At 31.1% G+C, this 27,942-nt stretch overlaps 3 protein-coding genes across 9 annotated transcripts; 2 read left to right on the top strand and 1 right to left on the bottom strand.

Moving 5' to 3' along the window:
• Positions 1-446: 446 nt before the first annotated feature.
• LOC139780975 (vesicle transport protein SFT2B) lies at positions 447-6,252 on the top strand. Of its 2 annotated transcripts, XM_071719729.1 has the most exons (5): positions 447-1,368; positions 3,644-3,661; positions 3,824-3,993; positions 5,420-5,537; positions 5,606-6,252. In XM_071719729.1, the coding sequence occupies exons 1-5, from the start codon at positions 1,300-1,302 to the stop codon at positions 5,732-5,734; spliced, it is 504 nt and encodes a 167-aa protein (XP_071575830.1). In that variant the 5' UTR covers positions 447-1,299; the 3' UTR covers positions 5,735-6,252. The 2 variants fall into 2 exon arrangements, with proteins under 2 accessions (XP_071575830.1, XP_071575831.1); XM_071719730.1 differs by lacking the exon at positions 3,644-3,661 and having other exon boundaries at positions 464-1,368.
• A 1,826-nt stretch (positions 6,253-8,078) lies between these two features.
• LOC139780974 (uncharacterized) lies at positions 8,079-19,479 on the bottom strand. 5 transcript variants are annotated; one of them, XM_071719724.1, is made up of 13 exons: positions 19,042-19,479; positions 18,686-18,840; positions 18,518-18,626; positions 18,255-18,434; positions 18,012-18,177; positions 17,202-17,926; positions 16,630-17,036; positions 13,674-13,807; positions 11,263-11,405; positions 10,906-11,151; positions 10,014-10,342; positions 9,389-9,730; positions 8,079-8,705 (listed from the first exon to the last, which is right to left on the bottom strand). In XM_071719724.1, exons 1-13 carry the CDS (start codon positions 19,115-19,117, stop codon positions 8,613-8,615), a joined length of 3,105 nt encoding a protein of 1,034 aa, XP_071575825.1. In that variant the 5' UTR covers positions 19,118-19,479; the 3' UTR covers positions 8,079-8,612. The 5 variants fall into 5 exon arrangements, with proteins under 5 accessions (XP_071575825.1, XP_071575826.1, XP_071575827.1 ...); XM_071719725.1 differs by having other exon boundaries at positions 9,389-9,727; positions 19,042-19,474; XM_071719726.1 differs by having other exon boundaries at positions 9,407-9,730; positions 19,042-19,470.
• Positions 19,480-21,117: 1,638 nt separating this feature from the next.
• Positions 21,118-23,860, top strand: LOC139780972 (uncharacterized). Of its 2 annotated transcripts, none has more exons than XM_071719721.1 (5): positions 21,118-21,436; positions 22,544-22,738; positions 22,834-22,953; positions 23,036-23,170; positions 23,537-23,860. In XM_071719721.1, exons 1-5 carry the CDS (start codon positions 21,372-21,374, stop codon positions 23,619-23,621), a joined length of 600 nt encoding a protein of 199 aa, XP_071575822.1. In that variant the 5' UTR covers positions 21,118-21,371; the 3' UTR covers positions 23,622-23,860. The 2 variants fall into 2 exon arrangements, with proteins under 2 accessions (XP_071575822.1, XP_071575821.1); XM_071719720.1 differs by lacking the exon at positions 23,537-23,860 and adding an exon at positions 23,248-23,525 and having other exon boundaries at positions 21,119-21,436.
• The last annotated feature ends 4,082 nt before the right edge of the window (positions 23,861-27,942 follow it).

Here is a 27,942-nt window from a genome sequence, read left to right as displayed (position 1 = left end):
TTTATTTTACATTTATTTAATGTAAAAACATATTTTTTAATGTTAACAAACGTTTCTTTAATATTAAAAACACAATATATAAAGAAAAAAAACAGGGAAAATGTTAAAAAAACTTATTACTATGTTAAAATAAAAATTTTTTTAATAAGAAAAAAGGGATCTATTCCATTAATTTAAACGTTTTTTAAATATTTTTTTATTACTAAAAATGTTTTTAAAAACGTTTAAAAAATATTTTTTTGCTTGTGCATTTGCACCGATTCTATATAATATTTCATCCAATGCAAATTAAATTATAATAACTTCTAATATTTCGTTTCTTTCATTTAAAATGAAAACTTTAATTTGCGCCATTCTATAAAAATTGAATGCAAAAACCGTAATGTTATTTAAAAACACAAATCTAGTTATACAAATATTAGACAACTAAAATAGATGACAGCAGAATGAGGCAAGTATGCAGAGTTAATCTGCGAGATGTTATTCTGTGAAGTGTGAATGTAAATCAATATACAGAGTAGTGTATACGTTCATCATAACGATTCGCATAATTTTTAGGACGCTTACTACAGTTTAAAAAAAAGATTGGAAGGTGAATATTTATCTGTTGTTCATACTTATGTCAAATAATTAAGACACGTCTATGAAACATATATATATCAGTATGTTTTGAAATGAGGCCTGTTTTAACTGAACTTGCACTGTCCTTATTGCACAGTTCATCTTTTCTCTTTTTCTTTTCAACGTGAAAAGAAAAAGAGGAAAGATGAATCGTGCAAGAAGTTCAGCTAACACGAACAGGCCTATATAAGTTCATCTTCGACAAGTTATATCTTGAGATTTTACTCAAGTTTTGTCTTGTTTATCCACATTTATCAATTATGAATCTAGACGACTTAAAACTGAACTTAAATCGGTCTTCAAAATAAATTCCAACTATGAATATAGGCCTTTAAGTGCGGAAAGTGCAATTAGTGCAGCTATAAAGAACAGATCTCAAGCAGTCTCAAGTTCGTTGATAGAATCAAAAGCATATATTAGCATTTAGCACACACAACATATGTACATATATGCGTGAAAGACGTGTAAATAAATATGATGGCAAATGTATTTTTATTAATTTAACGTGTAAAGATTTCCTGATAAGTTAAGCATTTAGAAATGAGCATGATCTAAAACATGAATGTGTGATAGAAGAAGTAAAATATATCGTTGAGCTTGATAACCTCACATATTGAATGAATTAATAAATTTAATATTCAGTTTCTCTGAAAAGTTTACTCGTTTTTCATTTAAAAAATGGACAAGCTACGGAGAGCCCTGAATGGCAATGAACGGTGCGATGAAGAAAGCGGTATTATTACCCAGGTAATTACGTTTAATAAACCGTATTACTGATTGGAATACAATATACGTATAAATGATTAGTTACTTACATTAGGGTTACCAAACGTTCTACTTTAGGAGGACATGTCCTACAATTTAGTCTTCGGTCCTCCGTCTTCCTACCTTTGAACAAAAACAATAAATGTTCTATTTTTACAATTTTGCATTTTAACTCTCAGTTTCGTATAAAGTGGAACACAGCATTTGTTCAATAAAATGCCAACAATGAAATGGTTGTGCACCAGACTTCTGATTTAAATGAACAATCAGTAAATGAGAAATCGAGTCTTTTCAAGCAATAGACAATTCAGAAAAACACTCAGAATTTTTAAAAACTTGTCAATATATGTTCGTAATTCCTGCTTAGAATGCCATCACTGAGAGAGCATTACATTTAGTAATGTAATGGTTTCGCAATAGTCAAGTGAATAAGAAAGAATCTTGATTAAAATTATGAAAAGTTTGGTAATAGTAAAATTCAACTTTTGCAATAGAAATTGTTTGCAATTTTTTGAAGGAAACTTAACCCTAGGTAAACACACTTATTTTTCGCATACGTAAACATCACAATAGGGTCTGGAGGATCTCTGCTACTTTTTTCATTATAACTCGAGAAAATCACCATATTTGAATCACTTTTTTTCTTTTAATCATAAATAAACTGAAAAATACGTACCTTTATTCATAAATAATCTAAAATTATAATAAGACACACCAATACACACGTGTTGAAAAATTGTGATATCACTCATAAATGCAAAGAAAATCGTTATTTTACCGTAATTGTTTGAAAAATTCATATCTTTTTTGCTAACAGAGATAATCAAGAAAACTTTTCAGACTTTGAAAAAGTACATTTCAAAGTACAAAAAAATTCTCCACTTAAATATTGGAATATTATCATCAAAATTACAAGGTTCTAAAAATGATGAAATTTTACATTTCTATTTTCTGGCAGTTTTACAAACAGGTAAAAATTAGGATTTTTGTTAAGAAATACATGTTCAATGATTTATAATGCATGTTTATTTATAAAGAGAATAAAGAATACAAAATATAAAAAACTATTCGCTCCTGTTAATGGCGTCTTCTTGCTTCAGAGACTAATGTTGTCCACTTGTAATGGTTTTTACCATACGTTTTCTTGGATAAGGACTTCACTGGATTTCTCAGTAATCTTTATAGGCTCCCTTCAAGGAGTCTCTGCAGGAAGTTTCAGTTCATCGTTGCTTTCTTCCGCAGAAACTCTATATTCCGAATCCATATCACTGACTTCCTCTGATTTGTCTTTAGACATGCATTTTTCTTCTTCAGAATAGCTTGACTTATCCAGATACTCTGCTTCTAGTCGAGACTTGAACATCTGTTACCTCGTCGCAGCTATGTGTTTCCATATTATTTACCTAAAACAATATGCAAGTGTATTGGTATACTTTATGTTTTAACAATCTCGTGCTTAAGTTTAGTAAAACTGATAACAATATTTTTATTAAAAAATGATAGAAATATAATCAGATATTGTTTTGAATATAGCTTTACACCATGAACTCGAATAAAATAAATTAGAAAATATACTTACAAAAAAAAGTTGCACGAAATAACCTATACTGGAGTCCAGAGACTTATTTTACGTGTTAATTGCCCGTCGGACAATTGACTGCTCCGGCAGTTGCTAGCTATTAAAGAGACTCAAAAATTTTTCTATATTGCAGTCGTATCCCCCTACTTATTTGTTCCATCAATGGTAAAATTTCAAATTTTACCTAGAGTCTCAAAGATCCCAGAGTGTATACCTAGGGTTAAGTAATAAGCAATTGTTTATGATATTTGTTATATCAGAAAAATATGATTTTATAAGAAAAATATAAATTCTCATTAATATGTTAACAATTCAGTTTGTTTTGTTATATTAAAGTTAAGATAAGTATAAAATAATTAAACATACGTTTTATGTAAAAAAATGTGGAAAAGAAATGAAAGAAAAGTATTAATATGTTTTAATAAAGTAATTTAAATGATTACTAACTTTGATGATTACATGTATATAATGATTAAAATTTTAATTTAAGAAATTTACAATTTTTTTACTTACATTTTTCTTATGTATATCTTTCATTAATATTTTCTATAGAAATTATTGTCCTTTCGCGACAGTGATATTTGGTAACCCTAACTTACATATATAATAATCTTGTTTTATCTGTAAACTAAAATTATCATATTTTAATAAATGCTCACTCGCAATCAACAATGGAAGGTTGATGCAGATTTTACGGTAATTATTAAAGAATATTCGAGATATATTATATATATATACTTATAACATTTCTACTGTTATGTATAATTTAAAATTATTATTTATAATATTATATATAATTTTACTTTACTTTTCTAATGGAAAATTGTAGAAAATTTATGTTTTTTCTTTGATTAACAGGTCATGGATCAAACAACATTAAGTTGGTCTACCAGGATAAAAGGTTTTGCTATTTGTTTCATCGTAGGCATACTATGTACATTCCTTGGATCCTTTGCCTTGTTCTTACAGAAAGGTCTTGCTGTATTTGCTGTATTCTATACTTTAGGCAACATTATCTCTTTACTCAGGTAAAATACAAGGCACAGTTATCAAATAATATGATATTTAAATCATGTTTTCTTAATATACAGGATAATTATTGAAAAGTTGTTAAAATAAAGTAACTGTTATTTCGACATAAGCTAACAACAAAGTAAATTGAATGCAAATCTATAGTGAAAACTTGTCATTTTTTATCATTACTTAAGAAGAACTGTTTTATATATATATAAAAGTTATATATCACAAATCTATCTAAAAAGATGTCACGTTCTACATGAAAAATAATTTCAGTATATAACTATTATTTAAAAAACTTTTTTAGAAAATAAATTTTCTATTTTAAAGACAAAAATATATTGTTATATTTGCTTGTTGAAAATTATTATAAAATAAATATTATATGATTATTTTTCAATTCATGAATAGGTTAAATTTAAAATTAAAAAAGTGTGCAAATTAGAAACTTGCACATTGCTTCCTCATCATTACAGATCGCTACCATTGCTCCTATTTTATTTCGCTTATAAAGCTTTCTCTATGAGGAAGCCAAACTAATAAATACTAATAATTATGGATCAAATAAAATACAACCTTCTTTATAAGAGGAGCTTTGTGAGCGAAATAAAATAGGAGCAATAGTAGCGATCTGTAATGATGAGGAAGCAATGTGCAAGTTTCTAATTTTTACGGAGTATAATTAAAAATCAGATTATGGCAACTGTTCCAACAAGAGAAAATACAAAACATAGAATTCAACAAGCCTATTCTAAAATTGTAATGCAACAACTGGCAAAAGATTGTCGAGCATTTCAGTGAAGATTGCAACTGTGTCTACAATAAGAAGAAAATTATTTGTTATACGAATTCAAAATGTTATAAATCTGAAAATGTTGACTAAATAAAAAAAGTATTAGACAAAAGTGCTGGTCTTATAAGTAAAAAGACTATTATATAAAAAAATAAAGGTTTATATTTTTAAAAACTTAATTCCTCATTTAAAAAATTCAAGGTCTAGAAACCTACATCTAAAAACAAACTAACATTATATCTTTTTCTCTTCTTTAAACTAAACAATTTTTGTCTAAAACATTTTTTGCTGTAATATATATTTTCAAAGATATAAAGTTGCACAGTCCTAGTTTAGCTCTTCTATTTATAATTAATCAGTCATTAGTTATGACGTGGTATTCCTTATCATATATATCATATGCTTGTGATACTGTCAAAAAGACAGTGATGTAAACCTGTATTACATGAAAAAAGCAATTATTTTTCTTTTACTCTGTATCAAAATTTGTAATTTGTTATATTGAATATATTGTTTAATTTATATAATATTTATCATTTTTAATATTTATAATAGTTTATGTGTAATAAACTTTATAAATATAACTATAGAACATTACATATATGCTACTTATATATGTGTATATATTGACTTGTGTGTTTTAGTACATGTTTCTTGATGGGTCCATTTAATCAACTTAAGAAGATGTTTGCATCGACAAGAGTAATTGCAACTATATTAGTATTTGTCTCTATTGCTTTAACATTGTTTGCAGCTTTACATGTAAGTATTCAATACTTCCTGTTGTTAATATATCCTTTAAAGTAATTAATATACTCTTTTGTTTTCAGTTGCACAATCCTGGTCTAGCTCTTCTATTTATAATTATTCAGTCGCTAGCTATGACATGGTATTCCTTATCGTATATACCATATGCTCGTGATGCTGTCAAAAAGACAGTGGAAGCCTGTATTACATGAAAAAAGCAATTATTTTTCTTTTTCTCTGTATTAAAATTTGTTATACGAATATATATTGTTTAAATGTTTTGGTTTTTTATGCTTAATTTGCTAATTTTGTAATACATAACACTGATTATACTCTACTCTATGTTGATAAAAGATATTAAAATGTTCTAAGTATATCAATTAATTTTAATATATAATATGATGTAACTTTAGGCTTCTATTGTGTATATACAACTAATATACAATTACTTTCATATGTAATATATCTAATAGATTATACTTTACATATGAATTCTTATTAAAAATAAGTTTAGTTGTCTATATAATGCAAAGTTATAATAGACATTGTATTATATTTTCAGCATTTATTGTTAATATTTTAAAGTTCTTGTACACATATACATACACACACACACGTATGTATGCGCGCGTTCGCAGACTATACTTATATTGTAATTATACATATACCTATTGTATTATGTAATTGAATGTTCTTTTACAATCTCAGTAAAATTTAATAAATGATTGAATGAGTGTTTTAAATATATAATTAATTTTTTTCATGAGTTGAAACAAAATACTGAAATGAAAAAATTGCTTTAAAAATATATATATTTATTATTTATATAATAAAAACAGAAGACATCAGGAATGTTTAAATTTTCATGTTTTAATATCAAGAGACATGGGCTGGGTTCCGTATTTACTGCTAATAATGAAAAACGACACGTGCACTGCAGATTTTCAGTACTGGCAATAAGTGCCAATACTGAACGCAATCACAATAGTATCTTGAGTAAAGTACATGTGCCGACACACAAGCGTGAGACCACCTCATCTTGATAACGATTGGACCAATTTCTTATTAATATTTTTCCTCTTTATTCTGTATGAAAAAATATTATAATGTAACTGTCTAAATCAGACAATTTACTTTTAAATAAATTACGTTTTTCAAAAAATCTTTCTCTAAATTTCACTACAAGATCGTAATTTGATAATTATATTTATACACAGTTCACGTTTTATTAGAAATTAAGTTATGTAAATTTTAAAATATTATTTTAATCGCCTGTATAATTATATATAATTATATATAATCACATATAGGGTTATATATACTTCCATATGAATTTTATATGTATCCATATATGAGTGCATATAGTATGATCTATTGTTCATATCTAGATATATTTGGAATTATATATGCCCATATATAATGATATATATATGGACCCATATATAATTTTATATAAAGCACCAAATTTCATATATAATCACATAATCATATATATTTATATATAATCATATATATTTATATATAATTATATATAATTATATATAATCTTTTTTTCCCGGGTAGAATGTGTGTGTGTGTGTGCGTACGTGCGTGCGTGTGTGTGTAAAATATTAAATATTTAAATATACTCCCAAAAATTATGTAAAAATAATTATTTAAAATTATCTAATAATTTAAAGCTGCTAATAAAACTTAAATATTAATCTTTTAAAAACATAGTGTTTTTTTAAGAAAAAATAATTTGTTCTGAGGAAATAAAGAAAAAGAGAACAACCCAGCTAGCATATGTCAAAATAACGTCAAAGTTAACAACGTTACATCAATACGATCCAAAAGTGTACCACATTTTATATTTATTATAGAAGTGGACTCCCACGATACAACTTGATATAAGTTGTGCGATTCCGTCCTTTATATCGTCGTTCTTATACCATCGTTGGTCGTATTTTAAAAACGAGAAACGGATCCCATCGAATGCCATCTATCGGATGACTCGGCACTTACATATAACCGGTAATGAAAAGAGAGACATAAGAAATTATTAAGAACTTTTCAATATCAATCTTTAAAGTGTTCAATAAAATATAAACATAATATATAAAATAAAATGTAAATAAAACGAAAAAAATCGTACCTAATTATTTTAAAAAATAATAAAATAAAAGTCACCTGTTTTTCTCCTTTAATTGATCAAAAAATAACTTCAAATTATTATTATTGTTAATTTATGACAAACTTCTTGACTTTGTCAAGAAATAATAAAATTAAATTAAAAAATAATCGAGGAAAAATGATGTTAATAACAAGGTGAGTCAGATTAATTCGACCAGAAGAGAAGAGCAAGCCAGGAGGAGAAATTAGGCCTTATATCGGACAAGATAGAATAATCCCACTTATCTTACGCTAATAGTCGCTGCAGAAAGACTGGCTTGAAAGACTAACAAAATTACACCATGCTACGCTTTAGCAGCTCATACGCAGAGAAGCACCAGGATATGACTCCATTTAGATTCAACCCAACCTTGTTAAACGAGAGTTGAAATAAAACGACAGTAATATCAAATATCATGCTTTTTATTTCTACTCCATCTTCTCTTATTTGCAATAAAGCCTATAAAGTATAATTTCATTATTCACATTCGAGCTTAGCGTATGTGTAAAAATAATTTGTGTTGATTCAATGAAACAGTACCTCTTGACATTGAAAGAACACATCAAATTATAAAGATGTACTCATATTTTTGACTATATAAATGTGCAAAACTAATAATAATAATCATAATACATCACTTGATTCTACTGTGCATAAAAATTATCACAAAATTCACAATGAATTATAAGATATATAATATCTTCATCATAATATCGCACGAAAGATAAGTACTACGTTCAATAATACGGATAATATTGCTGTAATACTTTTGCAACAAATATATACGTATCGAATTATGAATAAAAACTTAAAATGGTTCACAATAGAAGAGATATTTAACAATGCATATGTACAATGAAATCTAAAGATACTAATAACACAGTCTATGCAACATCAGTACAGCAATTAATTATTTTATTTCAATCGCTTTCTATTATTTATACAGTGTCCTCTAGATTCTTTTGTACCCTTTGCCACTTCGCCACCATGCTTGACATCTCCTTATGTTTCTTGCTGTTGCTGATCCTTGCCTAGAATTACATCAAGTGTCAAATATTTCATTAATATACGTTTATTTGATTAATATATGTTTAGCGTGACTTTTTCAATACTATTGAAATGTATATACTTGGAGAAATTTCTGAAAACTTTTTTTATTATAAAAAATAAAATAAAAAGCAAAGATTTATTTCATTGCAAGTCGAAGTATGTAACTTTCACGTCCAAAAATTATTAACAAGAAAATACACGGAACTGTACCCTTTCGATTTTGATGAGCTTTTAATATCTTGTTTTCTAGATAAAAATAAAGGATACGTATTTTTTTATACGTGCCCAATCGCATGTTTAGGGAATAAAACCATTTGGAAAAAATCGGATTTTCTCTGTCGGGGCGAATATCTCCGGAACTATAAAGATAGAAAAAAAATTGTTTAAATAAAAGTTGAATGGTTTGAAAAATACTTTAAAAACAATGACAAAAAATTTTTTTAAATTTTTTAAAATACCTTCACCACTAAACATTTTTCAGACTTTTGAAATTTCTTTATCACAAAACATTAAAAGCTCATCAAAATTGAAGGGGGACACTTCCGTGGTATTTCCTTATAAGTTTAATCTAACATATAAAGAATTGGAATGTTGAAAAATTCACTTTTTATATAAAATTTTACTGTTTTTATGACAAGAAAATGATATCAAAAGAGATAAATACGATGAGTAAAAGTGCCACCTTCTTCTTCTTCCGTTCCTTCGTCGTCGTATCGCTGGACACAGTTTCCAGTTCTATTTCCGGTTTTGTTTCTTCGGTCGGAATAGATACTTGCTCCATTACCGTAGCAGCGACATCCTGATGCTGTCCTGTCCGTTCCGTTTCCGTCTTCTCAATACGCGCAATATCGTTGTAAAAGGAATCGAGGGCAGATCCCAAAGATTCCTTCGAGGACTTGACCGGCGGCTTGGCGATGATTTTATTATTCGTATAAATCGGTGCATATCCCACCATGAACTGAATTGCACTCTGTCCACCGTGTTTGTTTGCAACTGCAATTGTCTGCTAACAACACAGATACATAAATTACATGTACTTACATAAAGCTTTCATGGATACAAACTTTTTGAAATTATATACATTCTATAATTATTTTTATTTCTTATTATGTTTGCTATATTTTTATTAGATAAGAAAATATATTTAATATATATTTATTATAATGTAATTTCTTCATGTATTTATATTTGACATGCGCGAGATGTATGTACATACTATCGTATCTCTTTATGCACTCTTTAACATACTATATCTATTTATTAACATTCAAACACAGAAGTGTACTTACATTATGCAAATGTTGATGAAAAGTTGGATAATGAACAAATGGTTCCTGGAGCAGACCCGCTTGATGGCTTAGGATAGGTATCGTTGGATCAGCAATCGAAGGCGCGTAAATCGCATTGCTTGGCTGTGACGCCGCATTATATATTATCCCTTTCAGAGTGGCAGCTTCGTAAGACGTATCTGGTAAGTCCACACCAGGCGGCAAAGGTTCCATATTTGCGTGATTCGGAGGTATCGAAGTTTGAGATGATACAGTCACTTGTGGATGCGCATAGGATAAAGATTCTAAGGCAGGATTCACCATCTGCGTATCCAGAGTCATTATTCTGTCTGTAAACAAAATACAAATCTTTTTGTATTTTATCTACAATAATATGTCCAACATTTATAATTACAAATAATAATTGAAGGATACAGGGGAAAAACGATCAAAGTCCACTTTTTGTCGAAACTGTTCATGCTATCTTGTGGCATTTTCAAAGAACTTTCTTAATTCTTATCTGTTTTGATCAAGAGCAGTTACAATTCATTGGAAATAAGGCCGAAAAATGTACCGTGCTGAGGAAAAACGATCATAATCCACGCGCTTGTGAGGAAGAACCATCAGAGTCCAACATATAATGTAAACACTAAATAAACACTATGCATTCCAATATTCCCTCCCAGATTTTTTCAAAAGCTTTCTAAAATATCTGATGTCTTGAAACTCAGAGTTGCGTTTTTCTCGAAATTGCTTCAGATGGACATTGATCGTTTTTCCCCTGTATATCAGAGGGGTTTAATACAAACACTAATTACTCTGCTATAACATGCAAATACAATCCCATAATAATATAAATATTATAAAGTAATATAATTAAAAATCCTATATTACAATACTAATAATTTATTACCTTTCCCCAAACGCTTCCTCTTTGGGTCCATGAATTTATCATCGGGCTTCTCTCTTTTCTTCTTATCCTTCTTCAGATCTTCCGCGAATATTCTCGGAGGCGGTGGTGGACTTGGATTAGATATCTGTGGCGGAGGTGGTGCTTCCAAAGTTGCAGGATGTCTGTCTGTTACGTTTTCGTCAACCGCCTTATTATCATCCATCTCCTCAGCTTGCTTCTCCTTCATTTTTTTTGTCTCAGGTGATCCTAACACAACAATGGTGATGAAATAGATCAAATAGTTTAGTTTACGTATTGTCTATTGATAACATATTGTTGTATAGAATACCTGTGTACGTATATATAAATGATACATACCTATGACTGATAACTCTTCTGACTCTGGTGGCGGAGTAGTGCACAATTCCATCTCCTCGGTACCACCGGCAATACCGGTGTCAGGATAAGTCCACTGTAATGTCCCAGTGGATGTATTGTGATAGTAATACCGCTTATGTGACCTAGAAAAATCCCCCGGCCAAAATGGAACACATGAGACATCAGTAATGGCAGTGTCGTTTTTTCTATTGTAATTCTCTATGTTACATTCAATACACGCTTAAATAATGTTTCCGTGGTGAAACATTCGTCGCGGTGTACTCGCGTCACCGGTTTCTTAAACGAAAGCAAAAATTAATAGAACATAATCTAGTAATCACTCCTACCTGCAATGTCGTATCTCGTTTTTACTCGACGAAGGCCTTTCATTACAGGAGAGATGGGGGATGTAATTATGTAATTATCAGAGTGTGTTCTCTCATGAGGAACATTAATGCGCGATTACAGCGAAGTGAAGGAAAAGTGAGGTATCGTGACTGAAGTGCAGGGAAAATAATGATGAAAATTAAATCCTAACAATATCTGGTTTATTTGCTTGTTCCAAGGATTACCAGATATTGATAAATATAATAGATAGGATAATACTTACATTGTTAATCGTCGTTCGTTATCGAATAGATTAACGGATAAAATTATAATACTAGATCAACTTCTTGTACACCTTGCAGCTTGTGCGTAAAGATAATATAATTTCTTTTTCTTTCGCATTTTATTAAAAAATTGAGTATATCCAACAAGGTAAATGTATGTATCTTATAAAACTGTACAATATTTATTTGCTTTGATAAATGCCATAAAATTAATTTTTATATTTTATATAAATATAAAATATAAAATTTTCTCAGTTAATAACTTCTTTAAATCACAACGAAAAAAATTTCTTATTTTTTAATAATTATATCACTGTCAACAATATTATAAAATATTCTATTAAATACTTCTATAATCATTCGCCAAAGCGATACATTTTTTCTATGTATTATTTATACATTATTATACTAATTGTAAGCGCAAACTATTAATCCTGTTGCGATCAAAGAATATGAGAGTTCTTTCACTTTTTTGCGTGATGTCTTCTTATCTTCATTTTAATAAATGTTACTTCGACTTCACACTTCTCTCATAACTATTCATGGCACAAACGTATCCTTAATCCAAGTAACGTGCTTGTTACTCGATTATCGCTAGTAGCATTTACATTAAAAATATTATATCACTCAACACGTATTAATTATCACATTGACAATATCACAAGACAAATAGCTCGATTTAGCACTAAAAAAATATATTACACTTCGGGACCATGATCTTTCAAGCTTTGCACCTTCACTTAAGCTAAAAAAAATTATTGCGTACAAAATGATAAAATGTATCAGCTGCATCATTGGTCTAAATTTAAAAAAAAATAAATCTACACATATTAAGACCATTTTATATAACCACTGTATAATACTAGATCAACTTCTTATAACCACTGTAGGTATATATTGCAACATTGGTTATTTATCATGAATATTATAAAATCAATATTTATGACTTATTTTGGTTTGAGTAAATTTATAGAAAAATATAAATTATATAAAAAAAATATATAAATTTAAAAATATATTTGAATGTATATTAGGTTTAGAATTAGAAATTTATTTAGTATTAAATTTATTTAGTCCTATAAAAATTGTCATAAATATTTAGCTGCTCAATGTTTCTTTAAAAAATTAGTACTAGATCTATTAATTAACTAACTTGCACCTATATAAGTTCTTGCTAAAAATAAATAAACTCTTTTAATGATGGATGAAATCACGTAGCAATACATGACAATTGTATATGTATGCTGCCCTACTAAGAATGCAGTATCTGTAAAAATCTCAAATTGAGAAAGACAGTTCAAAAGTCTTTAATGCAGCCGCCACAAATTATGTCTATTTTATCAATTGTTTAACTTTTTTTTAAAGTAAACTACTTCTAGAAATCATTTTGTAAAGTCAAAATTACAATTATTACAATATTTAATTGTAAAATATATAAGCAGATATACCGCGTTTTTGCTCAGTATATACTTTGTATTCATCATAAAATTGCTGTATCTGCTATTTTCTCTCAATAGTTTCTCAATAACGGTTTCAGATACGATTTTTTTGCTTAATCCAATGAATTCCTCGAGATGGAAAATGTCAGAATCGATAACTCAAAATGTAAATTTTTGCAGATACGGCATTCTTCTTTAGCAAGGCAGAATATGAGTTCGCATACATATATGTATATTATATATATGTATATACTCATTGCATAAATTAATGATACACCTAAAGCCATTGAATATAGATGTCCTCCCATTATGAGGACCTATTTATATCGAAAAGTTACAAATTGCATATGGAATACTGTACCTATCCCATTGACATAGCCAACCAGCTGGTGCCGCATCTTGCTCTAATCTTTCCAATTCATGATTTGTATTTGTTAGCCATTTTTGAAAGTAACTGTCCTCTAAGCTACCTGCCGTCCATGCAGTAGATAATGTCTATAGTAAATACATCAATTTATATTAATAAAATTCATATCGATTATCAAACGCTTCAAAAACAATGTAATATAAAACAAATTATAATTTTATATAATTACAGGATATTGAAGTTCCGGGAGGCAGCGACACTAATTTCTGTCCAATTTCAGCATGGCTAGTTTATCTTTTTTTTTTTACAGTATTTGTGCTAAAATATAGCAAAATGGCCATCAGCTGTCACACCACGTGTACAGGACCCGGCAATAAAGTCTAAAATATGTAAAAAATAATGGTATACTTGACTTATATCAGCAAAACTGAAACTTTTTGAAATATTAGTTTACTGCATAAAACGTAAGAAAAATGCAGTCAGCCATTTTATCTCGTGTGCGGTATGCATCAGCTACGCATGTAAACGTGTTAAAAAAATGTAATTAGTTGACTTACATCAGTAAAGTTGAAATTTATTTTAAATGATAGTTTAGTGCATAAAATGTAAGAAAAACGCAGTCAGCCAGTTGTCAGAGTGTTCAAACGTCTAACTGACGCGTTTAAAGATTCAGCGCGGCAAGCGCGGCGAGTCGCACGCACTATACCGCGCAATACTATTTACAAGAACACAATCAGCCAGTCTGCAGGGTGTTCAAACGTTTAGCTAACGCTAGGAAAGCTCCACCGCGGCGAACGCAGGGAGCATCACGATGTTCGTATATTCGTCCAGTTCCGTCAGCGCAAGGGCAATTTTTGATTAATAGTCTTCAAACTTTCAGAAGTTATGTAGAATACGATTCTTCATAAAAAAGTATAAATTATAATTTAATTTAATTGCAAATTAGTGGGTCGCATCAGTAAAATTAATGAAAGTTATGAAAATACTTGGAATAGAATTTTAATAATTTTAGCGTACTTTTACAGTATGTTTCAGCAAACTTTTAACAAATTTTCTTATAAATAATATGTAGTTATAAAATAACAAAGTATTAAAGTTTTATTTATTATTGATTTTAATAACAATTGAATTTTTTTGCAGTTTTATGATAATTATCCTCTTCTAAATAATAGTAAAAAAATTATTTATGTATCAATATAGTACATAGAAGTAAGTAAAAAGGCAATGCTTTTGGTGTATTCAATGTTATTGTAATTGTAAAAAGTAAACAAAATTAATAACAATAAAAATAAAATTAATTTAAAATATCCGCACATTTTTGTAAAGTTTCTTCTTTAAAAACATTTCTTATCGTGCTTTTTACTGCAAAAAAAAATATTTTGAGCAGCCATCTCCCTTCCGAATACGCTGCAACGGTCCAACTGACGAACGACCGACGAAAATAAAATCGTGGATTTTATTTTTGTTATTAATTTTGTTTACTTTTTACAATTACAATAACATTAAATACACCAAAAGCATTGCCTTTTTATTTACTTCTATGTACTATATTGATACATAAATAATTTTTTTACTATTATTTAGAAGAGGATAATTATCATAAAACTGCAAAAAATTCAATTGTTATTAAAATCAATAATAAATAAAACTTTAATACTTTGTTATTTTATAACTACATATTATTTATAAGAAAATTTGTTAAAAGTTTGCTGAAACATACTGTAAAAGTACGCTAAAATTATTAAAATCCTATTCCAAGTATTTTCATAAAACTTTCATTAATTTTACTGATGCGACCCACTAATTTGCAATTAAATTAAATTATAATTTATACTTTTTTATGAAGAATCGTATTCTACATAACTTCTGAAAGTTTGAAGACTATTAATCAAAAATTGTCCTTGCGCTGACGGAACTGGACGAATATACGAACATCGTGATGCTCCCTGCGTTCGCCGCGGTGGAGCTTTCCTAGCGTTAGCTAAACGTTTGAACACCCCGCAGACTGGCTGATTGTGTTCTTGTAAATAGTATTGCGCGGTATAGTGCGTGCGACTCGCCGCGCTTGCCGCGCTGCATCTTTAAACGCGTCAGTTAGACGTTTGAACACTCTGACAACTGGCTGACTGCGTTTTTCTTACATTTTATGCACTAAACTATCATTTAAAATAAATTTCAACTTTACTGATGTAAGTCAACTAATTACATTTTTTTTAACACGTTTACATGCGTAGCTGACGCATACGACACACGAGATAAAATGGCTGACTGCATTCTTCTTACGTTTTATGCAGTAAACTAATATTTCAAAAAGTTTCAGCTTTGCTGATATAAGTCAAGTATACCATCATTATTTACATATTTTAGACTTTATTGCCGGGTCCTGTACACGTGGTGACAGCTGACGGCCATTTTGCTATATTTTAGCACAAATACTGTAAAAAAAAGATAAACTAGCCATGCTAAAATTGGAAAGAAATTAGTGTCGCTGCCTCCCGGACTATAAATTGCAGTAAATGTTATTTAATGTTTTTTATTCTGTTTCAAGTTTTACAAACGGTGCTTAAAAATTTATCTACGATTCAAAATAATCATGGCAACTGACACTTAATACTGCCGATGTCATCCGTGAAACTCCAAACATATACTTAACAAAAAGTATGAAACAAATTATTAATTTGTGCTAGAAAGTGTGTTAAAGTCGACAGAGGAATTTTTGATCATCTTTTGTAAAGCTTTAAACAGAATAAAAAACATTAAACAACATTTATTTCAATTTGTTTTTTTACGAAAGCTTACGAAACTTCAATACCCTATAACTTCGAAATTCCATTTGGATTCGTATATATGTTTATTGACATTTTCGACTTGTTTCCATGTGCTAAAGCCAGTTCAGCTTCAGGACTGACAATGAGTACAAGGACACCCTGTATATAAATAAAATACTAACTTGTAATTGAATTTGCATTGTTTGAACAGCAGAGACACTCTCTCTTCCTTCGGAAAGAAACTTCAATTTCTCCGTTATAATCTGAGACAAATCGTTCATCTCTTCGTTAGCCTTTTCCTCAACAATGTTCGATACTGTTTTGTGTTCTGCAGATATTTCTGAGTCACACGATTCGTCTTTCAAATTAAACTTTTCTTCAGTATTAATGCTAATGCACTGTTCGGTTTCTTTATGTACTTCATCACATTCCTTTTGACTTTCTGCACACAATTGATTTTGCACTCCCGCGTCGCCGTCCTCGGCATTGCGTGAAATAGTTTCAGTGCTCATAAGGTCATTGCTGTTATCATCTCGAATTGTATTTTCGTGACACGTATTATTACTTTGTTTAACTTTAGTGGATGTAACTAAAATTAAGGAGGAAATTATTTGTTTAATAATATAAAGATATAATTTTTAGGACAAATAAAAAATTTGATATAAATAATTTTAAGAAAAAGGATGCAAATATTTGTTACATATAATTATTATAGAATAAAATTAGATAAAAACATAATCTATATAATTGATACCATCAAATGCTATCCGCTTCTTTCTTTGAAAAGCTTTGCCGCACACTTGCATATCCTCCAGAAATATATTTGTCTTAGATTTATCTTCCTCTGTCTTCGAGTCCTTCTCTGTTTTTTCGGGATCATTCTTCATTTCTTGCGTATCTTCGTTGCTGCCGCTACACTGATCGAGAGCTTGTACATTGCTAGAATTTTTCACAGAAACATCATGAGTATTTTTTAACGAGTTTGTTACGTTTAAGTATTCCTCATTCTGCGCAATTGGGAACAAAGGCTTTATTTCTTGTTTGGGTCTAACTTCCTCTTCTCCATCCGAATCATCTCCATAACCAGGTACTAAAGACACATTAAGATCCAATTTTGGAACTGTATTACATGCATTAGTATCTTTCCTATTTTTGTTTTCCGTCAGTAACTCTTTTTCACCTTCAACTATACTACTCTTACTATCGGATTCAGTTATTTTACGCTCCTCAGGTTCTTCAGGATAACTTGTAGAGTTTGATATGTCAGTTGAATCAGATTTATATGAATAAAACAAATTTTTGGTAGGCGATTGTATTCCCGTTGGACAGAAGGCAGGTCCAATTTCACTGTTTTTTAAATACGGCACAGACTTTACAGGTTCAGATAAAGATGTCGATAGCTTATTCTCGTCTGAGGAATTATTTTCCTCTTCCGAATCACTTCCATCGCTACCAAAAGATGTTATCATCTCTATCCGTCTATAAAATTGTAATACATTTTTTAATTGTCACATCAAGATAGTACAATTCTATTTATAGTACAAATATAATTTTTATACTGTACCCATCATCCGAATCATCATCCTTCGTCGGAGACTCATTTTTAATTTCCGATTTGCTTTCCGGATTACATTTCTTAGGAGTTTCATTATGCAAGAATCTGTTGCGATTTCTTGCTACCACTTCCTGCGGTATCATGCCTTCCGGTATATTTGCTTGAGATTGCCGATCTACAACCAATGCTCATCGATAATATCCTCCCTTATTAAAATACCAGAGGTAGAAAGATTTATAAAATGACAATTACATGCGATAGATGAAAAATCTACCCAATGTGGTCCTTGGATAGGATGTTTTGCTCCAGGCCCAACCTCTGATTGTTTTTGTAATAAACGTAACTCCTTTGGCATATCCCATGTTACCTCATTAGTTTCGATATGCCAATAATAAGGATAACCAGTAGATTCGTCATAACATTCTTGCCATACTGAAATGACAGACATTTAAATGTCGCACAATAATATTTGTTATATTTGTTATATTCTATTATTATTTATTTAAAATCCTTACGTGTTTGTTGGCTTGTATGTTGTGCAGATCGTGAAACTGCTTTAGTCGTTAAACTTGAATCATTAGCAACATTCGGGACAGGTTGTTCAGGGGCAATCAGTTGAATTTCCTACAAACATGCATAAGTATAATTTTTTTTATATAGAAAACATGTCATCAACTACTTACTTTAAAGAAATCATTGACTTGATCGTCCAATTTCTGTGTATCTTTCTTAGTATCTTCCGTGTCGCTGTCGGAGTTGTATTGGCACAACATGTTAGCCAATGGATTATTGGCCTCATTCTGCATGGGTTGTACATTATTTATTGGCTTACACCTACCTGCAACAATACATAATACAAATAATATGACATAGTAAACATATAGTAAACAAGTAATAACACACTACGCATTAATTCTCAATGCATATTTCAATGATCATTAATGTTAATAAAGTATATTTGTGAGTACAGTGATCGAAAAAAATCAAAAAACTGTCGACATATTCAGTTCGCCAACTAAAAACAAACATTGATATTTACCTTGCGCGTGTTCGCCGTGATAGTTGCCCTGCGGCTTATTGAGCGTCAGGACCGGCCTTCTTTGACGTTTCTTCATAATACAGAAGATAGCGATGCAAAGACTAGGTGGAACGGAGAATTCCGCGAGAAACTTGCAGCGTAGAACGCGCGCGCCTGGTCAACCACGACCCTCGCTCGCACACGTCTCGACGTCGAGGCATACACGTGCACATACCATTTCCATGAAATAATTAACGACGATGCGTTTCCCGATCCGTATTGCCGACGAAGCAACTATCATACGAAACTTCAAAAACAGTAGTGTCAGATCGTGATCTAACCTCTAAAACGCCTATGACTGTTTAAATCAACTTGTCCCAATTACACAATTAGGAATGTTCAGTGTAAAACTCGGGGCAGATGGCGCCATGGCGTTCTGTCCTGTCATGGCGGAGTCACTAACACTAACTCAATATACATGTGTGTGTTGGTGTATCTGTGAGCACATCCGTGAGATATAAGGTCTGTTTTCTGTTGCTGCACTGCTGAACTAGTGCACTCTAGTACAGAACTAGTGTACTAGAGTGCACTAGTTCAGCAGTGCAGCAACAGAAAACAGACCTTATATCTCACGGATGTGCTCACAGATACACCAACACACACATGTATATTGAGTTAGTGTTAGTGACGCCGCCATGACAGGACAGAACGCCATGGCGCCATCTGCCCCGAGTTTTACACTGAACATTCCTAATTCGCAATTTCCAGATACAGGGTGCAGCACCGTCGTTCTTTAAGGCTGAGTTTCCACTGAGCGTGTCACAGAATCAAAATGGGATGTTTTGATTGGTTAAACTCGTGATAACGCGTGACGTTCTCAAAAACTTAAAGGTGCGATTTCACGATGACGCTCGACGCTGGATTCGAGCGTCAAAAAGCTAAACTGTGTTTAGCTTTGACACTCGACGCTCATTTCAGCCAATCCAGTGGTTAGGTTATATTTCGCGTCCCTCTGAATCTATCACGTGACCAGATTTGACGCTCGAATCCAGCGTCGAGCGTCATCGTGAAATCGCACCTTAAGTCTTGGGACCGTATTCTCGAGCCTGCCCTAATGATTTTCGTATGCGACTTTCTATTTGAAAAGCATTGAATTTTGCATGCGAGTTTCATGAAAACGATTCAAGAATAGCTGGGACCGTATTCTCGAGCCTACCCATCTACAATAGGTGTTTTAAGCCCTAAGCCCTAAGAAATTGACCAATCACAGTCAATTATTCTCCTCAAATTCAATTGTGATTGAACAATTTCTTAAGGCTTAGGGCTTAAAACACCTATTGTAGATGGGCACTAATTGACTGTAATTGGTCAATTTCTTAGGGCTTAGGGCTTAAAACACCTAGGGAGCTTTCCAGCAAGTGACACAAGCCGACACAAACGTCGTTCTATCTTTCTTTTTTGGCAATGAGTAACAAAGACAAAACGATACCTGTGTCGACTTGTGTCGCTTGCTGGAAAGCTCCCCCCTATTGTAGATGGGCACTTATGGCTTCTGCACACAGGACGCGGAAAGGCTTGCCGCTCGGCAAGAAGCGACGCGGTAGCCAATCAACGTGTTGCTTTTCCGTAAGAACCAAAAGTTTATTGGCTACCACGTCGCTTCTTGCCGCACGGCAAGCGTTTCCGCGTCCTGTGTGCAGGGTAGCGATCATGTAACTTTTTCCCTAGAGCGGAAACGTGAAAAGTGAAAAGTTTCATGTAACTATCTCTTTCTAGAGTTGAGGCTCTCTATCTCTTTCTATTGGTGTTGAATAGAAAGAGATAAACTTTTCACTTTTCACGTTCCGTCCTATGGGAAAAGATACATGATCGATCCCCAGAAGCCATTAGTGCTGGTCTACAACCTTGCTTTAAAGGGTATTTAAGTTCTAAGCCGTAAAAAATTGACCAATCACAATCGAGTATTCTCCTCACATTCCATTGTGACTGGTCAATTTCTTACGGCTTAGAGCTTAAATATCCTTTAAAGCAAGGTTGTAGACCAGCACTTAGGGCTTAAAACACCTATTGTAGATGGGCACCATAGACTTATATAGATAGACCGGCCCCTGCCGTAAGAGCACGCGTAGCAAAATAGACGGTGCAGACATAGCCGTGGATATGGTCCTCTCTCTCTCTCTTTTGATCGCTTGGTGGGGATAGAAGTCTAGACTAGTGGGGGACTAGTAGGGAATAGGAATGGGTAAAACGCACACATTGCTCGTCAGTAGATGAAAGGCAGTTGGAGGGGAAGATACATTGACGTGCACACAGAAATTCAGCTGGTGCGACAATTCAAATAAGAGGAAATAATGGCACAAATATGCTGTATCTGTAAGAAAGAACTTGGTATGGAGGAAGATGTGACTTTTCATCGGTAAATATTCAGTGTATATTATATTATAGAATAAAGTTAACCAAAAAAAGAACTGTTTTTCATACGTCTCCTCCGTGAGATTTGCAAGTAAAAATATTTATTTAAAACATTTTCTCTGCACATGCAAAAGAATATTTGGAAATTGTCGTTCTTTATTATATGAAAAGAGTATTATATGAAAATGTCAAAATGTCTTAAAAGATTTGAAGATTTGAAGATTTATAATAACGATAAACCTTGTCATGTAAAAAAAAATTTTAAACTTATTTAGAACAATACAATTATAGATTCTGCTTTACGTAAAATGAAATGTACTGTACTGTGTCTAAAAATGCCTTTTCCAACATTGCATGCGTTAGATTGGATTGTACGCGTAAATATTGCATTCGTGTTAAAAAAGTAAAGTTGAATATTGCGTGTTTGTCCACATGTATGTGTGTGTGATAAAAAATATTATTAATTTGACATACACATTGTTTGAGATCGTGACAATTCGTACCGAAAATCACTTTCGGTTGCATGCCAGTGCATGCACGTTTTCAATAAATTATAACTCGCTTGAAATTTCGTCTTAAACGAGTCGTATTTCTGTCAAGTTATAGCATGGATTTTCTATTATTCGTATTCTGTAAAGTTCGCTAACGTTCGTTCGTCAACAACAAAGTCAAACCGTAACCGCTCTTACAAACAAGAAAAAAATCCATGCTATAAACATTGTGATCGAAAACAAGCAACGATCTCTTCGGATCGCCAAACGAAAATTTGTCGCAAGTACGATGACGTAGACCGCCGATGGTCAATCATCCTACCGAAGTTCACCCGCTTAGAATCACCGCTCGTGCAACCGCTTGAATAATACTCGCAATCCACTTTCGATTTCAAATCTGCTATTAACTTCGCTGCTTTTTGCTGTGACAGCTTCTGTGCGCGCTACCATTCTCGGCAAAATATATCTTTCTGTAAATAATTGTACATACTCAGACTTTGAATATATTTTGTTTTATTGTGTTTCTGTACTTGCTTTCTTTTGTGGTCGTTTTGTTACCTCACGCTATCTCGCGCTACCGCGTGCTCTCGAACACACATTATTTTTATTTTATGTTCCAGTATACCGAAAAGAGAGGATGTAAAATTAAAATGGTTCGATGCTATAGGGAGAGAAGTCTCCAAAAATAGAAGAGTATGTAGCAAACATTTTCATGAACATTGCATCTTTTATACCTGCATGAAAAATGGAAACATAAAAAGATGTTTGCGTCCAGGAGCTATTCCTACATTGCATCTTACGAAAGAAATGTTAAGGTAAATTATAAATATTTTAACAAAGTATTGTTTATAGTTAAATTATACTGATTTTTATAAATATGCAGCAAATAATGTTATCTTATAATTTTTAGACATGAAAGTACTATTACCATAAATAACAATCTAGATTCTGAAAATCCAATTAATAAAAATCTGAATTCTGAAAATGTGGTTGATAAAAATTTAAATTCTGAAAATCTGATTGCACATGAGTAAGTATTCTATTCTTGTTAAATTAAATTATCAGTTTACCTAACAAGAATTAACAAAAACGTGTTTTGATTGAACAAACAGAGATAGTGTAAAAGTCAGGCAAGTACGTATGGACAGTAAGGATTACGAACAAGATTCCTTTAACCTTGTACATACAACATGTGAAACACAAGAAACTGAAAATATTCAAAAAGTAGTCAATAGAGCAATAAAAAGGTATAGTTAATGTTAAAGGACGTGATAACATTTTTCGGTTATATTTTATTAATAATAATTGTGTTCTATATGTATAGAAAAAGTGAAAGTGGAGAAGTCAACCAAAAACGCCGTCGTCTTACAAATAGATTTGTTGGTGATTTTTGTCGTGATGATTTTACATCTGATCATAATTGGAAATTATTTCGAAATTATTATAAAAAAAACATCACAAAAGTTAAAAGTTTTTCAAGCAAGGGATAGACGTAAAAGTAGAAGAATTAAAACTTTGAAGGATACAATAGTTCATTTGAAAAATAACGGATTGATTTCTAGCGAGGTTGCTACTGTTATGAATGTAAGTAAAATATGATGTTCTTATTATAGGCTCCTGACACAGGTCCGTATTCATAGCTGTGGGTGGTTGTCGTCAATCGCAACGTGGTCAAACGGGACGCTCCCTCTCTTTTAAATATAATTAAATAGAGTAGTAATAAAATAGAATAGAATACAAGTGTAAAAAAGTAATATAGTAGAATAGCTCCAATAATATAATAATTGTCGTCCTGCGAAAACAAGGTCTACTTGGACTTTATATCCCTTGTACCTCGTTTATCCTTTTTTTCCCTTTTATAACACAATGCATTAGTATTAGTACGTTTTAAGGAAAAAACAATTTACAAATATAATAAAAAATCAGAAATAATGCTATATATATTCTTATTTGAAAAGACGTAAAAATGAAACTCTGTTATGAGTCCGAATCGTCTTAATTGATCAGCTGTACGCAGACCCATAAAGTGATTTACCGCCTGAGAATTGAAACATTTATGATATTTACAGTCAATTATATTTTGAGATTAGCTTTAAACGTTTAAGATGCTGTAAGCAAAGTACAAAACCATATTAACATTAGGGCTATTACTTATATCTTATATACAGTATAATAACATATATATAATATACTTATTATACCTATTACTTAAAATAATTTTGAAATATGAACGGACTATAAATATCAGTCAATGATAGCCAAAGTTTGATTCTCTCATTAGCTCTTTCATCTAATTATTATATATATATATATATATATATATATATATATATATATATTGAAAGAATTATTTTAATTCTGTTAATATGTTATTTTATTATTTTTCTTAAGTTAATTTGTTTGTTTTCAAAATTTTTTGTTTAGGCTACAATAAATATTCCAGCTGTAGAAATTATAAAAAATGTTCTGAGTAAAGGCCGTGTTACAAAATATCAAGAAGCTATACAAGACAATTTGCTGCCACGTTATTATTTTATTCAAATGCAGCTTATAATTATGTGAGACAAACATTTCAAAATAGATTACCTCATCCAAGAACTATAAGAAAATGGTTCAGTACAATTGATTTTAATCCTGGAATTACTATGCAAATATTGAAGTCAATTAAAAGTGTAATAGACGAAAACGAAAAAAGTGGTAAAATTCTACAGTTTGGAATACAAGTAGATGAGATGTCCATTAAGAAATGTGTTGAATGGGATGGTCGGAAATCTTATGGCTATGTGGATGTTGGAATAAATTTTGATGATATTGATGATGACAGAGAAACCACGTATGCTTTGGTTGTAATCCTCGTAGCTTTAAACGGTCATTTTAAAACGCCAATATCTTATTATTTTATTAGAAGCTTGAATGCTGAAGAAAGAGCGAATATTATCACAAATAATTTAATAATTTTAAGTGAAAATGGCATAACAAATATAAGATCGATCACTTTCGACGGTGCTGCTTCTAATTTATCAATGATAGAAAATCTTGGGAGTAAGGCCAAGGAAGATTTTAATAAAACAACATTTCTACATCCTATTTCGAAAGAACCCATACACGTTGTACCTGATGCTTGTCATATGTTAAAGCTAGTCAGAAATACGTTTAGTAATTGTGATATTATCGATGACGAAGGTAGATTTGTTCTTTGGAAATATTTAGTAATGCTTGTAGACTTGCAAGAGAAGGAAAAAGTTTATCCTGGGACAAAAATCAGTAAAAGACACATTAATTTCTATAATGAAAAAATAAAAGTTAAACTAGCAGCACAGGTTTTAAGTACAAGAGTAGCCAATGCATTAATCTTTTTAAGTCGTATACATCTTGAATTTTTGGAAGCATCAGCTACAGCACGATTTTGTCAAATTTTTAATAATATTTTTGATTTAATGAACAGCAGGAGAAAATTTGGCAAAAATAAAACAGAGGAGTGCATAACTCTTGAAAACTTGCAAATGATGGAAAAAAATATTATAGATTACACTAACTATATTCAGTCATTACAAATAGTCGATAAAAAGACTGGTGAACGTATACCCATTTTGCAAAGTAAAAAAAGAGTCGGTTTTTGGGGTTTTATTGTAGGCATGAATAGCACGTTACATGTAGCAAAGTATTTATTTGAAAGAAAACTTATTACATATTTACTAACATATAAAATGTCTCAGGATCACATAGAGACATTTTTTTCAAGTATAAGAAGAATGGGAGGATTTAATAATAATCCGACTTGTCTCCAATTCAAAAGGTCATATAAGAAATTGATGACCCATGTTCATGCAATAGTACCAGAAGAAGGAAATTGTACCGTCCAAGATGAAACCCATATTCTTAAATTTGAAATAGAAACAAACAACGCGGATGAATTATTAGTTGATAACATTTTGACATTGTCTGATCACGATTATGAGTCTTCAAATAGTTGGTGCTGGAATGAATACAATTCAGAAGTTGTAACTTACATAGCTGGAGTTGTGGTTAAAAGTATTAAGAATAAAATTAAATGTGATATGTGTCGCCAAAGTTTAGAGACTAAAGTAACCAAATCTTTATTAATAAAAATAAAAAATAGGAGATTATTATTTCCCAGTGATTCAGTTATTAAAATTTGTAAAGTTGCTGAGCGTGTTCTTAGGCAACATAAAAATCTATTTACAGTTAAAAACTTAATGAATAGCCTTATATATAGCGTAAAACGTTTGTTACCTAATGATATCTTTAGTCATTTAGATGATTTTATCCAAATAACATGTGTTCTTGATACTCATAAATCTGAATTAGTACATCAGGTTTTGCATAAATATTTTAACATAAGATTATACCACGAAGCTAAAAACAGTGTAACAGATATAAAAAGAATAAGAAGTTTTCATAATCGATTAGTTATATTTGCTAATAAATAATTTCTTATATAAGTTACAATATATAATTTTTAATACCACGTTAATAGCGTTTTTACAGAAAAACATACATTTTTAATATAAAATATTGACATTTAAAAAAGTTGTTTTATGTTTTATGTTTATATAAAATATTTTTTTTATATAAAAAGTATGTTTATATGTTTATACATACAAGATATGTTTATGAAAGAAAGTCAACCCTAATCCCTCCAACCATGCACTTTCGTGTCCCACGCGTTTCTAACGTCGTTTGTTCCGGTCGTTTATTCCGGAAAACCAACGGCCGTGGGATAATCCTTCCCGCCCCTAAAAAAAATTGTTATAGTAGGGAACATCAGAAATTTCAGAGCCCTAGCTCATTTACTCCCGAAACGGCAAACAGTCAAAATCTCGTTAATTAAATGGCGGAAAAAACGTTGGAGGGATTAGGATTAATATGAATAAAACATGTTCAGAAACGTGCAAATTGCTTTTTTATTTAATGATTACCATTATTTACTTAAATTACATTACCATTATTTACTTAAATTATATTTAGTAAGTGTATTCCAATTGCTTTCAATATATAACAACTAACACGAATGCAATATTTACGCGTACAATCCAATCTAACGCATGCAATGTTGGAAAAGGCATTTTTAGACACAGTACAGTACATTTCATTTTACGTAAAGCAGAATCTATAATTGTATTGTTCTAAATAAGTTTAAAATTTTTTTTTACATGACAAGGTTTATCGTTATTATAAATCTTCAAATCTTCAAATCTTTTAAGACATTTTGACATTTTCATATAATACTCTTTTCATATAATAAAGAACGACAATTTCCAAATATTCTTTTGCATGTGCAGAGAAAATGTTTTAAATAAATATTTTTACTTGCAAATCTCACGGAGGAGACGTATGAAAAACAGTTCTTTTTTTGGTTAACTTTATTCTATAATATAATATACACTGAATATTTACCGATGAAAAGTCACATCTTCCTCCATACCAAGTTCTTTCTTACAGATACAGCATATTTGTGCCATTATTTCCTCTTATTTGAATTGTCGCACCAGCTGAATTTCTGTGTGCACGTCAATGTATCTTCCCCTCCAACTGCCTTTCATCTACTGACGAGCAATGTGTGCGTTTTACCCATTCCTATTCCCTACTAGTCCCCCACTAGTCTAGACTTCTATCCCCACCAAGCGATCAAAAGAGAGAGAGAGAGGACCATATCCACGGCTATGTCTGCACCGTCTATTTTGCTACGCGTGCTCTTAAAGCCTTGTGTACACGATACTAGAAATCGGTCCGAGTTTCGGTTTAAGCCAATCAACTTGCAGCTCTTACAGAAAAGCAGCAGTTTCATTGGCTTAAACCGAAACTCGGACCGATTTTTAGTATCGTGTACACAAGGCTTTACGGCAGGGGCCGGTCTATCTATGACTCCGTTTACACGGCACCGTTAATCGGGTTTTATAACATCGGTAGTTGTCAGGAAGACCAATCGTAATCATTCTTCAGAAGAATGGAATAGCTGTGATTGACCGGCCTAAGAACTACCGATGTTATAAAACCC

This window comes from Temnothorax nylanderi, unplaced genomic scaffold (genome assembly GCF_030848795.1).
Source record: "Temnothorax nylanderi isolate EJ_2023f unplaced genomic scaffold, tnyl_v1.0 TNYL_tig0308_pilon, whole genome shotgun sequence".
NCBI lineage: Eukaryota > Metazoa > Arthropoda > Insecta > Hymenoptera > Formicidae > Temnothorax > Temnothorax nylanderi.
Note: the sequence above shows the minus strand (reverse complement) of the source record. Positions and strands in the feature narration are given on the sequence as shown.